General features: G+C 43.8%; 1 protein-coding gene across 1 annotated transcript in view; it reads right to left on the bottom strand.

Annotated features, from left to right (window-relative positions):
* LOC138681607 (saccharopine dehydrogenase-like oxidoreductase) overlaps positions 1-13,738 on the bottom strand; it is a 92,371-nt gene that overhangs the window by 69,434 nt on the left and 9,199 nt on the right. Inside the window, exon 3 of the mRNA XM_069769243.1 lies at positions 2,836-2,916. Coding sequence (XP_069625344.1) covers positions 2,836-2,916 — 81 coding nt within the window. The remainder of the gene's footprint in view (positions 1-2,835; positions 2,917-13,738) is intronic.

Genomic DNA, 13,738 nt, shown 5'->3' with positions numbered 1-13,738 from the left:
GGGACTCTCACCTTGTTTTGTTGCACCTAAGCAACACGTAAAAAGTATGGATCAGCTGCTGCAGGACATGGGTCCAATGACCGAGGATAATGATGACACTGGGTGCATGTGTCCAAATCTGCGCTGCTGATAAAGATGGATGGCAGACTATATTTTTCAATACCTTACCTTGTACTGAAGAAGAGGTCCTGAATGACCTCGAAACGCATTAACCATTAACTAGTTTTGAAATAAAGCTTTAAAAAATATTGTTTGCCATCCATCTTTATCAGCAGCGCAGATTTGGACACACCCCCGGTTTCACTAGTATTCCATATACACACAGATGAGGCTTTGCGTGGTGTTGTGCACTATGCTGGCTTATAGCCCATCAATAAGGGCTCACTCACACCAGCCTATAAATCGGATTAGAGATATTCATTTTATTTATTTATTTTTTTAATGACAGAATCTGTCAGTGAAATAAAATGCAGCATGCAATTTTTGGAAATTGGATGCCACTCACCCATTCAAGTCAATGGGTGCGTGTAAAACATCAAACTGCACTCGGATGACATCCAAGTGCAGTCCAATTTACGCAGACTCCCAGAATCTGTGCTCAGATTCTCTCATCGGTATGAGTCGGATAACACTGTGGATAATCTGATCATATTCTGCTCAGAGTGTCATTTGCATAATCAACCCGATTCTCTCGTATGAGAAAATCTACGACCATCTGTCCTTACCCTAACCCCCCATACATGCTGGCTGGCCAGAACCTTACAAGTGTGCCATACAAATTACTAACACCTCAATCTCAGCAACTGCACCAGGCTAGACTTGACATTGCTGCTGGTCCACCTGATCTAATAGTATGGTTGTGATCAACAGGCTGCTCTCCCACACGGTGCACACTAAGCAACCGTGTGAGAACTTGCATGCGAGTTCCTATAACCCATCTGTGGCTGCCCTTTTTATTTAAAGGGCTTTTCCACTTCTAGAAACGTGGACTCCGCACACTTCCTGGAAAGTAAAATAAATCTAGCCCTTCCCGGCTCCAGCACAGGCCTCCTAGCATTGCTTTGGTCACTCTTGGCTGCAGCATTGATAGCGCACATCCCCGCTGCAGCCAATCAATAGCTCAGCGGATCTATTGATGCAGAAAGCACAAGCTGCTGAACTCATAAAAGGAGATGAACGTGCTCAGCTGATTCTCCAGGTCAGTACAAATAAGGCGATACAAAAAGAGCATACATTTTCGCAACAAATATTTCATTTTCTGTTGATTGACCTGTGTAAGGGTGTTTTTTTTTGTTTTTTTTTGTTGCATGCTGATCTGAGATTTTGATTTTTTTCTTCTTTTTAATGGCAGGGCGGATTAATTTCAATTTATGCTACACCAAACTTTTATGGATAAGACAATACAAAACATGTTTATTTTTTATTATAAGAGAAAAAAAAAAATAGGGCCATTTATTTTTTGTCCCCATAGACGGCTTGAACCTACGATGCTTTAATTGCTTGTACTATATAGCTACATAGGTTGAAAAGTCCATCAAGTTCAACCTTCCTCCACCAATTGTAGTACAATACTTCAGTATATAATGTAAACCATGGGTTCTTATGAAGTAGATCACGCTCTGAAGAAGCCACACAAAACGCAAGTTGGAAAGTGGGGCGGAGGGACAGTCATTTCCATATCACATTTGGGTTAGGACTTCATATTCATTGATTCATATCACTTTTCCATAACCATTTACAATAATTTCCGTATGTCCTCACTATATATATGCGTTTTTATTCTACAATCCCTTGGGTAGTATTCCCCACCTATGACTTATCACTGGTTGTATCATATAAATGAACTTATTTTTTTCTGATAATGTAATAACAGTTCTCATGCTGTTTCTCCTCTACTCTGCATCTTATGTCATTTTTTCTAATCTTTATGTGATTTGTGTTTCTTTATCTTTATGGATCTGACACCAATAAAATATTCTATTTTCACAACTATTTAATTTTTATCGCATATGGCAACCAAGCAAAGATCGTGGAATTATTTATTAGTTTATGGGACTGTCCCTGGGCTTCACAGTAGTACCAAGATAGCAGTCATGGGGGCCTTTAGAGGGTCCTGACTGCCATGGTAACTACTGGTCTTACTCAGAGGGGAGCAACAGCTTCATTAAAATCCTGCTGCCAGAGTGTGACAGAGGTATCTACACAGACTACAGCGACTGGAGCGAGTTCCGGCTGATAAGAGATGCTGACTGTGTAGCCCAGCTGGCATCTGCTTCAGTTGGAGCAGTCTCAGATCCTGAGCCCCATCCACACTTTCAAACCCCAGCATGAATGTCCACTTACAGTAATTTGTGCTAAGGGGTTAATGATATTTAGTAAAATCACCTGTCCACTGTTTTCTAAAATAAATGGAAAATTCAAACAGGATATAGGTCTGTCCTTAAAGAAAAACTATGCAATTTGCCAGAATTCCAGCATTTCAGTGTCAACATGCAGGTCTCTGCACCACGTTCACGGTACTGCATGTAATATAGTGATCTTGTGACCTTTAATCTGCCTGTATGTAATTAAATATGGCCTGAGGCACTGTGCTCAGCTGTCTGCAGCAGCTCCATAAAAAAAAAATATATATATATATATGAATGGATGGTAGTGCAGATGTGTGCACAGCCTTTTTCTTGGAATTGGTGAGGGTGCCAGGAGGTGGCTGCCAAGTATAGGTGTTAATAGATGGAAATAATCTTTAAACACACAGAAAATAAAGAATTATGTAAATAATATAATAACTACAAGCACATAAACCATTATTTGTGCATTAAGTGAATGAACACTTACTTGGGGTTCTCCACTGATATCAACAAAGTGAGCTCCATTTTCAATGCAGGCCTTCACCACAGCTTCCCCATAAAATCTGTACTAAAACATACAAGGAACATTCAGAAGACACGTCCATCATTGTGAAGAAGGTTTAACTAGAAAGTGTAAGCAACAATTATTATTCAGAAATGCTAATATACATTGTAATGTGAGCCCTGTATAACATAAAGATTGTGTAACTAGCAAAAGCAATGCAGACCAATGTAACTAGATCAGGGGGCTTTGCGCCATCTCTAAGGCAGTGAAGTGATGGGTCATTCAGTACAGAGCGGCCATCACCCCTCACCTACACTAACTGCATGCTTGCAGTGTTTCACAATCAGAAAATGCTTCATCATTATAGACTAATATCTGCACCAAGGACTTCCAATAAGTGGGAGAACTTTGCTCTGCAGCGTTATCTCTAATCAACTGATAAGAATGACATAACTCCACAAATATGAGGCAGGATCATTTATATAGTGGGTAAGAGCCAATTGGTAGTTACAATATGCCGAATAGGAGTCTGCCCTTAGACTTCTTCCGATAAGGGCTCATTCAGACGAGAGTAGGGTCATGTGCTGTCTGAGTAAAGATTGCACAGTACACTGACCAAGGTAACGCAATAGGGCTGGTCAGATGACAGTTTTTTCCCCACACGGAACAAGTGACCGCGTGGTGGGAAAAAAGGGAATTACACTTACCGGTAATTCGGTTTCCAGGTAGTCCCTCAGGACAGCACCCTGGAGGACGTCCTTCCTTGACCTATAGCGGGACAGGATCATAGAGAGGTTAAAAGGACCCTCCCACCTCCACCCTCCAGTGTTGTTTCAAAGTACCACCGAAGGATGGAAATAAATGGTCTATACATGCCCTTACAAACACGTGTGTAGTAAACCCCTTAACGCCTCCATCTTAATTTCGAGCCATGGTGACCCAAAGGATGAACGATCTGCCGGAAGATTAATCCCGTGCAAGCCTAAAAAGAGAAACATAAGGGAGGAAACTATGGGTGTAGTCCTGAGGGACTACCTGGAAACCGAATTACCGGTAAGTGTAATTCCCTTTTTCCATTACGTCCCTCAGGCCAGCACCCTGGAGAATACCAAAGCAACTCTCCCAGGGTGGGTACAGAAGCCAGGATCTGAAAGATCAGAAAAACCATAGATATCTAAAGAGATCCGCAAAGAGAATCACCGTAGTGTCTGATATACATCTATAATGGCCAATTTCAGTATGAAATGTGGTAAACGAAATAAGCATCAGAAGTAGAGAGTGAAATACACCCATTGTACTCCAATACCAATAATGAACCACAGCAAGTTATTTATTGTGATAGATACTTATAGACATCACAGCCCCAGAATAGGGTTAGAAAACTTTATTGCCCAGCAAAATATGGTGAAAGGCCCAGCCACCACACCATGAGGACTGTACCGACCAATAATAAGCTCCATGTGCTTATAACAGGACTGTTCCTTCATCGGTCCTTCTGGGCTCAGGTTAAACCTTGGTTACAGACCAGCTTACCATACTACAAGGAGACCTGCAGGACAGAGGCCCTGGACTGCGGGAAGATCAAACCAATAACAGTTAGTACATGGATAATGGCAGAGCATTGGGATGTACGCACATTACTCATCCAGGAGATCACGTCTATTCCAAATCCTTAGAAGTCTAACCCCAAGTAAGGGTTATATATTGTTGAAACTAAGGAATACACTATCCGGTAGGTAATATCTCCTGCCATTACCAACGTCGGGCTTCTCTTTAAAAGCGCTGGAAGAAACGTGGATCATTACTCCTGTTTTACTGATGTTAGACACAGGGAGTCTGGACTCTGAATCGATGAAGGTGGTGGTGAAGGTGGTGCTAGTAAAATCTTCCGACACTTGAAATTATTCGAAACTGCATTTATACGAGTCATTGGTCCAGACATTATAAGTATGTCAACTTATTTGTCCATATCTGCATATACGCACATACATATCCCAAGAGGCAATCTTCTCAGGGATTTTTATACACTCAGACTGCCATTGTGGGAGTAACCATAATCCATGGCTAGAGAAAAGTAGGTTTCTTCCTCATCACAGAGGGAGATTATCTACTGTGAGGCAGTGAGACTATGGGGTCTTAACTGTAAGAGCCCTGGATACAGATTAATTTATCTTAGGAGCCGTGACTGCAGTAAGAGCCTCGAGATTGGGATCCTCTGCCACACGACACAGTGCTGCTGCTTCACCACAAGGTACAGAAGGCACTGCTGATGTCCCTGGTAAACATAACGCAACAGACTTATGGGACAAGAATCTGTCCGATTGCCAAATGTGGAGTTTGGGAAGGATTAATAATAACAACAATAATAAACTTTATTTATATAGTGTCAATATATATCGCAGTGCTTTACAGTTTGACAGTTTCAAACACAGTCATAAGTAACAACCACATAATAATTAAAGCAAAATAAAACGACCCTGCTCGTGAAAGCTGACAATCTACAATGAGGCGGGGAAGATACAAAGTACAGGTGTGTATCAACAATATTTTATTTACAATGATGGCCAGCCATCTTCAGGGGGTGGGGGATAGATGGAGATAGTAAATGGGCTACACACACAAACATAAAATGACTTATTAGGGAACGTGATAGGCCGCTCTGAACAAATGTGTCTTAAGGGAGCGCCTAAAACTATGCAAATTGTAGATGGTCCTAATATCTTAGGGCAAAGCATTCTGAGGCGGAAGGAATCCTTACTTCCAACTCGTGGGATCTTCCACTCCCAGGACAGAAGTATGTCCTTTTATAGGATTATAGGATGTACCAAAATGACATATGTCATCTTATAAAGCTAATTATGTAATAGACTTGCCTTTAGCACTCAAGGTAGAACCTACCTGAGAGATCTGTTCCAAACAGAAGAAATGCAAATTTTACTAAAGGTACCGTCACACATAGCGACGCTGCAGCGATACCGACAACGATCCGGATCGCTGCAGCGTCGCTGTTTGGTCGCTGGAGAGCTGTCACACAGACCGCTCTCCAGCGACCAACGATCCCGAGGTCCCCGGTAACCAGGGTAAACATCGGGTAACTAAGCGCAGGGCCGCGCTTAGTAACCCGATGTTTACCCTGGTTACCATCCTAAAAAGTAAAAAAACAAACGCTACATACTTACCTTCTGCTGTCTGTCCTCGGCGCTCTGCTTCTCTGGTCTGGCTGTGAGCGCCGGGCAGCCAGAAAGCAGAGCGGTGACGTCACTGCTCTGCTTTCCGGCTGACCGACGCTCACAGCCAGAGCAGGAGGAGAGCAGAGCACAGCGCTGGAGGACAGACGGCTGTAAGTAAGTATGTAGTGTTTGTTTTTTTACTTTTAGGATGGTAACCAGGGTAAACATCGGGTTACTAAGCGCGGCCCTGCGCTTAGTTACCCGATGTTTACCCTGGTTACCAGCAAAGACATCGCTGAATCGGTGTCACACACGCCGATTCAGCGATGTCTACGGGGAGTCCAGCGACGAAATAAAGTTCTGGACTTTCTTCCCCGACCAGCGATCTCCCAGCAGGGGCCTGATCGCTGCTGCCTGTCACACTGGACGATATCGCTAGCGAGGACGCTGTAACGTCACGGATCGCTAGCGATATCGTCTAGTGTGACAGTACCTTAAGCCAATTCAAGCATATGTTTGCTTCACTAAGCCCTGTTGTAAAGAAAGAAGTAACAGAAGCTGGATCTGGGTCCGAAAACACAAGGACTCCATATCCGGAGTTGAGGCCCAAGACACTAATGTGAAGTTGTAGGCCGAAGATACAATGTGCGGCCACACAACAAGGCACCAGACAGAAGGTCTGACCCATTGGCTCACAGCCAGAGGCGAAAAAGGCACCAAGTCCGGCACACTAATGATACCCCCTGCTCTGCAAAGGGCACCGAAACCCTATGATGCAAAATGATGCATATAGGAACTATGAGGCAATGAAGCAATATGATGCACAAAGTTACTAAGAAGTGCTATGATGCATATAGCAACTATGGAGAAATATGATGCACAAAGGCAACTTGAAGCACTATGATGCATATAGGAACAAAGAAGCAATATGATACATGTAGAAACCATGAAGCAATCTGCTGAAAAATAATGCACAAAGGTAATATGAAGCGCTATGATGCATATAGGAACCATGAAGCACAAAAGCAATATGAAGCGCTATGATGCATATAGGAACCATGAAGCACAAAGGCAATATGAAGCGCTATGATGCGTATAGAAACCATGAAGCAATATGCTGTAATTTAGTGCACAAAGGCAATCGGAAGCACTATGATGCATATAGGAACAGTGATGCAAAATGATGCACAGAGTCACTTTGAAGCGTAATGACTTACATAGGAACCATGAAGCAATATGATGCAATATGATGCAGAAAGGCAATATGAAGCACTATGATGCATATAGGAACAGTGATGCAAAATGATGCACAGAGTCACTATGAAGCGCTATGATGCACATAGGAACGATGAAGCAATATGATGCAGAAAGGCAATATAAAGCACTATGATGCATATAGGAACAATGAAGCACCATGATGCATATAGGAACCATGAAGCAATATGATACATGAAGTAACTATGAAGCGCTATGATGCATATAGGAGCAATGAAGCACCATGATGCATATAGGAACCATGAAGCAATATGATGCAATATGATGCATGAAGTAACTATGAAGCGCTATGATGCATATAGGAACAATGAAGCACCATGATGGATATAGGAACCATGAAGCAATATAATGCAATATGATGCATGAAGTAACTATGAAGTGCTATGATGCATATAGGAACAATGAAGAAATACGATGTAATATGATACACGAAGTGACTATGAAACAGTATGATGCCGTATGATGTCACAGAGGCACTCAATATGATGCATAGATGTGCTATGATGCAGAATCATGCACAGAGGCAGTCAATATGATGCATAGAGGCACTCAATATAATGCATAGAGGCACTATGATGCAGTATTATGCACAGAGGCACTCAATACGATGCATAGAAGCAGTATGACTAGGCCATGCCTGAAGGTGCCAAACAAGAGACCAGACTTACACTTTTAAGCAAAAGAGCAATCTATCAGAGTTCCAGATAAATCTCCACTCTGAACAGTACATCTCATTTGTCAGACTGACTCCACCCGAAGGAGCTAATTAATGAGCCGCAGCTGGAGGGCAGTCTTCATGGAGACAATGTGCCAATTTAACACCCTGTGTCCTCCTATGGATGGAGTAGTTAAGTTGCAAAGAAAAGTGAAACGCTTGCTTATTGAACCAGAAAATGGAAAGCATGCTTCCAAAAAGTCACTCTAAAGCCCAATCATAAGGCTCTGTGCAGACAAGACCTGCAACAAACTGAAGTCCAGTCATGAGATGTAGCCTGGACGTATGGCCTCACCACAGCCTAGAGGTCCAAGGCCTAGCTCCAGGTACAGCTTTGGCACCAAGGCCTGAGACTAGAGTCAGCCCAGAGGCCCAGGCCATCAATGCAACATTAAACCATGCACTCCATACCTGCTAAAAGACAGGGGGAGCTGGTAACGCCGAGAGCCTACCGTGGAAGGAAGCGGCGTCCCGTCAGAAATGCTGCATTACTGCCTGTGCCCCCTTCCGTGTTCCATCGTGGAACGCACGCCGATCCTAAGTGCCGGCGCTCCTCTCTGACGTCGGTCACTGGAAGCGCAATGGCCTTCTCCACCACATGACTTTCGGAAGTAGCAGTGTTTTGCTGGTCGGCGTCCGAGCCGAGAGCCCCCCACTGGGAGGAGGCGGCTCTACCCAGGAGCCCGTCCGCTCGACTGGTCTCTGGGGCTGAGGGACTCCCCACCGGGGAGTTTCCACCCTGGGCTACTTGACAGGTGGAAGGATTGGACCTGCCGCACGATCCCCCTAAGCCCATTACACAGGCTGTTGGCTGAGGAACCTCTCAAAGAGGAGTCAGCCATGGTCCGTCTGACCAGGAAAAGGGAAGGCTGAGACCCCCGAACTCTGAGTCCATCTGGTACAGCACTGATAGCTGAGGGACCTCTACCCAGTGAGGTGTCAGCCACGGACCACTTGACAGGGGGAAGAGAATCCACAGGCTATCTTCGCTCTAGGAGCAACCTCTCATACAACCGTCCCTGTAGGGACAGGAAAAACACTGGAGGGTGGAGGTGGGAGGGTCCTTTTAACCTCTCTATGATCCTGTCCCTCTATAGGTCAAGGAAGGACGTCCTCCAGGGTGCTGGCCTGAGGGACGTAATGGAAAAAGTAGGCATTAGTCCTACCAGTAATAATAGGTTTTCCAGGAGTTCATCATGACAGCACCATCGTCCTGATCCTTGATAGGGACAGGAACACACAAGAGGTTAAAAGGCCCTTCCCTCCACCCCTCAGTGACTTGCCAAGTACCACACCAGGATGGATCTTTTTTATTTAGATTTACTTCTACATACGTTACCTTCACATATTAGATATCTCTCTCTCTGCGATGTTCCTGGTTTCCTGCTTTTTTTGTAACATTATGACAGAGTCCGAGAGACCTTTAAAACCTCAAGATTTGCCACTCAGGATCCAGGCAGGCAACTGTAGAAGCTTCACATTGGGATGGTGAATTGGCCCTTGAATCAATAGATCGTGCCTTTCTGGAAGAATGATGGGATCTTCTATGGCCATTCTTATAAATAAGGGAAACCAGCTCCTGGGTCAAAACAGTAATATCAACTTTTTTTTTTAAGATAAGGTGTCTACTCCTGTCAGACTGTCTCCCTGATTGAGGGAAAAGAATTTCTCTGCTTTTGAATTTTTTCTTGTAGCCAACAGGACCACCTGAGGGGCACACCATTAGGGTATTAGGTAATGGAATTCTTCTCAGTTCAGCTCCTATTCTGACTGCTGAACGTTTTTTTTTTTCTCAACTGAAAAAGTCTGCTACCACATTCTGAGGCCCCTACAGATGTACTGCGGTTACTGATAACACTTTCCTTTTTGCCAAAGGAAGATCTTCCATGCTACCGCCTGTAAAAGCTGGTGTCTTGGTCCCCCTTGATGTTTAAGGAAGGCCACTGTTGTAATGTCAGACAGGATTCTGAAGTGAAGTGTGTTTGTTTTTTTAGACTTGGCCCACATCGCTTTAGCATTTCCCAGACCGCCTGGAGCTTTCTGAGGTTGGATGACCTGGGAGGATCTGATCTTTGCCAGGTACCCTGTATGCACTGATCCTGCACTTGAGCCCCACAGCCAATCAATATAAAACAGGAACAGTTTCTACATAATCCCTTTCTCCAGGTTGGTTATGGAAGTCCAGCAGGCTTGACTTTGTTATTGCTGACAATCTTAACTTTTTGTCTAGCCTCTCTCTCCTTCTGTTCCAGGTTATCAGGACCTGATGTTGTAGTTGTCTTGAGTGGAATTGACTCCATTGGACCCCTGGTATAAAACCAGTCATCAGTTCTAGAATCCTCTAACCTCTCTGATGGACACCTGTGATCTTCCTCTGAAGGCTAAAACCTTGTTCCTGAGTTTCGTTTCCTTTCTGGCAGGAAAGACAGCTGCTGTTCGGAGTCCAGGAGAATTCCTTCCTTCTTCCTGGCACAAGGTCTGATTTTTCCCAGTTTATGATCCACTCTTAGTTTTTAACACTAAGACAGTTGATGTTAAACTGGTCCTTAGTTTCTGGGAGGACTCTGCCATAAAACAGGAAGTCATATGGCCGGAGGAAGGCCATAACTTCTGCTACCAGCTTGGTGAAAATGCGTGGTGCTGAAGAAAGACCACATGGGAAGCATTTGAATTGGTAATGTTGCATCTTCCCTTCCTCTTCCAAAATCTTAGATACCGTTGGCTGCGAGAATAAATATGCAAGTAATATTACGCTTCTTTGAGATCCAAACGTGCACATTACCATATTTTCCTTGATCACTATAGTAGATCTTACAGACTCCATCTTGAATTTCTTGTAGGATAAGATTTGTTTAGAGACTATAGATTTATTATGGTGCGATAATCGCCCCCCGGATTTCTTTATAGAATAGGCTCAAATAGTAACCGAGACACCATTCTGACTCCGGCACTGGAACCACTGCTTCTGAATCCACCATCTTTACGTCCGCCAGCGGCCTTCTTGTGACCTGGGGGGGGGACTGGATAGTTGTCAGGTAGAATCTTCCCTGGGGTATCTGTACAAATTGTATTTTGTATCGTTCGGCTGTTGTCTGCAGTATCCAATGGGATCTTGGATATTTGCCAATCCTGGTGTTCTGTGGCCTTAGTGTTATAAAGAATTTGAATTTTCTGAGAAAATGACTTTTGGATTTTTCATTGGCTGTAATCTATAATCATCATTAACAGAAAAACACTTGAAATAGATCACTGTTTGTAATGACTATATAATATAGGAGTTTCACTTTTTGTATCGTAGAACTGAAATAAAATAGAATTATTCTTACCGTTAATTCGGTTTCTAGGAACCTTCCACGACGGCATATGGAGGTTGCCTCTTTGCCCTAATTGGGAACAGGAAATGGAGAGGTTAAAAGGCCCTCCCACCTCCCTCTCACCAGTGACTTATAACTGAAAACCATAGCACCGGTTTACCTTAAATCCCAGATTTTAATCCAGGAGTATATAGGGAGGGAACTAGCGCCGTCGTGGAAGGTTCCTAGAAACCGAATTAACGGTAAGAATAATTCTATTTTCTCTAGTAACCTTCCACGACGGCATATGGAGGAATACCAACTAATATTGGCGCTAGGGAGGGACAACAGCCTGGAGAACTTTCCGGCCGAAGACTAAATCCTTGTTGGACATTACGTCTAGTCTGTAATGTCTGGTGAAAGTATGCAACGAAGACCACGTGGCTGCCCTGCAGATTTGCTCTGTTGATGCACCTGCTCTTTCTGCCCAAGAGACTGAGGTTGATCTAGTCGAATGAGCCTTGATTCCTACTGGAGGAGTTTTATCTTGAGCGAGATATGCTTCTGCTATTGCTTTCTTTATCCAGTTGGCAATAGTGCTTTTTGCTACTTTCTTTCCTTTATTTTGTCCTGATGGATGGACAAACAGATTCTGATCAATTCTGTACGAGCTGGTCTGCTCTAGGTAAAATAATACAATGTGTCTGACATCCAGAGTATGAAATTTCTCTTCTTTTGGATTTGTTGGATTCTGGCAAAAAGAAGGTAAAATGATTTCCTGAGAGCGGTGGAAATCTGATACGACCTTTGGAAGAAAAGAGGGGTCAAGGCGCAGTATTATAGAGTCATCACGGATAGACAAATATGGTTCTCTCATTGAGAGAGCCTGTAATTCTCCTACCCTCCTTGCTGAAGTAATGGCCACTAGAAAAATTGTTTTATAAATCAGATTTTTCTGCGAGCAGGAGGATAATGGTTCAAAGGGTGCACCTGTAAGTCCTTGTAATACCAGGTTCAGGTCCCATAAAGGTACTGTTATTTGTTTTTTAGGATTCATCCTAGAGGCTGATGTCATGAACCTCTTAATCCAGCGATGATTTGCCAGATCCTGGTCAAATATTGAACTGAGTGCGGAAACTTGTACTTTTAGGGTACTCGGCCTGAGGCCTATTTCTAGGCCTTTTTGTAAAAAATCTAGAATTTGCGACAGATTTGGATTAAGAGGATCTGGTACTTCGGGAAGACAAAAGGATGAAAATTTCTTCCAGATTTTATTATATATAGCAATGGTCACCGGTTTCCTTGATTTTTGAAGTGTGGAAACCACTGCTTCTGATAGTCCTTTGGCTCTCAACACCTGGGCTTCAGTAGCCATGCCGCCAGATTCCATTTGTGGACGTCTAGGAGATGTATTGGTCCTTGAGAGAGAAGATTTTCTTCCATCGGAAACTGGAATGGCCCATCCACTTGTAATTCCACAATCAGGTTGTACCAACTCCTCTTTGGCCACAAAGGAGCTACCAATATAGTTGGTGTACGTTCTTCCCGAATCTTCTGCAAGACCTTTGCCAATAACGGAATTGGTGGAAACGCATATGCCAGTCGAAAATTCCATTCCTGGGCCAATGCATCCACTCCTCTGGAGCCGTCTCTGGGGTTTAGGGAGAAGAATGCTTCGACTTTCGCATTTTGCCGAGATGCAAAAAGGTCGATTTCTGGAAGGCCCCATTTGTCCACCAGCATTTCGAAACTTTGGTTGCTCAAACCCCATTCCCCAGGGTGAATGTCCTGACGGCTTAGATAATCCGCCTGAGTGTTGGATGAGCCTTTCAGGTGAACTGCTGTCAGGGATAACAGATGTCTTTCTGCCCAGGAACATATTCTGGCAGATAGTTTCTTCAGGTTGTTGCTTTTTGAACTGCCCTGATGTCTGATGTGAGCCACCGTGGTCACATTGTCCGAATATATTCGGACATGATGTCCCTTGATAAGATGACCCCCCATCAGGAGGGCTTCCTCTACAGCTTTTAGCTCTCTGTAGTTGGATGATTTTCTGCTCGTCGATTGATCCCAGAGCCCTTGGAGAGGTGTGTGATTTATCATGGCCCCCCAGCCTCTTTTGCTGGCATCTGTTGTGACCGTAATCAGAGGAATCTGAGACCAACTGACTCCTTTTTGTAAATTTTTCGGAGTCATCCACCATGCCAGAGAGGCCTTGACACAGCCCGGTGTGTATAGTCTCCTGTTCAAAGAACTGGGCTGACCATTCCAATTCTGTAGGATATGTGCCTGAAGAATCCTGGAATGGGCTTGGGCCCAGGGTACCGATTGGATGCAAGCTGTCATCGATCCTAGTAGAGACATGCCTTCTCTGATTGTAGGAGATCTGGTGTCTCTGAACATCTTGACTTTTGAAAGTAGAGTTAGACGAT

The sequence above is a fragment of the Ranitomeya imitator genome, chromosome 5 (genome assembly GCF_032444005.1).
Source record: "Ranitomeya imitator isolate aRanImi1 chromosome 5, aRanImi1.pri, whole genome shotgun sequence".
Taxonomy (NCBI): Eukaryota; Metazoa; Chordata; class Amphibia; order Anura; family Dendrobatidae; genus Ranitomeya; species Ranitomeya imitator.
This window is presented reverse-complemented; position numbering and strand designations above follow the sequence as displayed.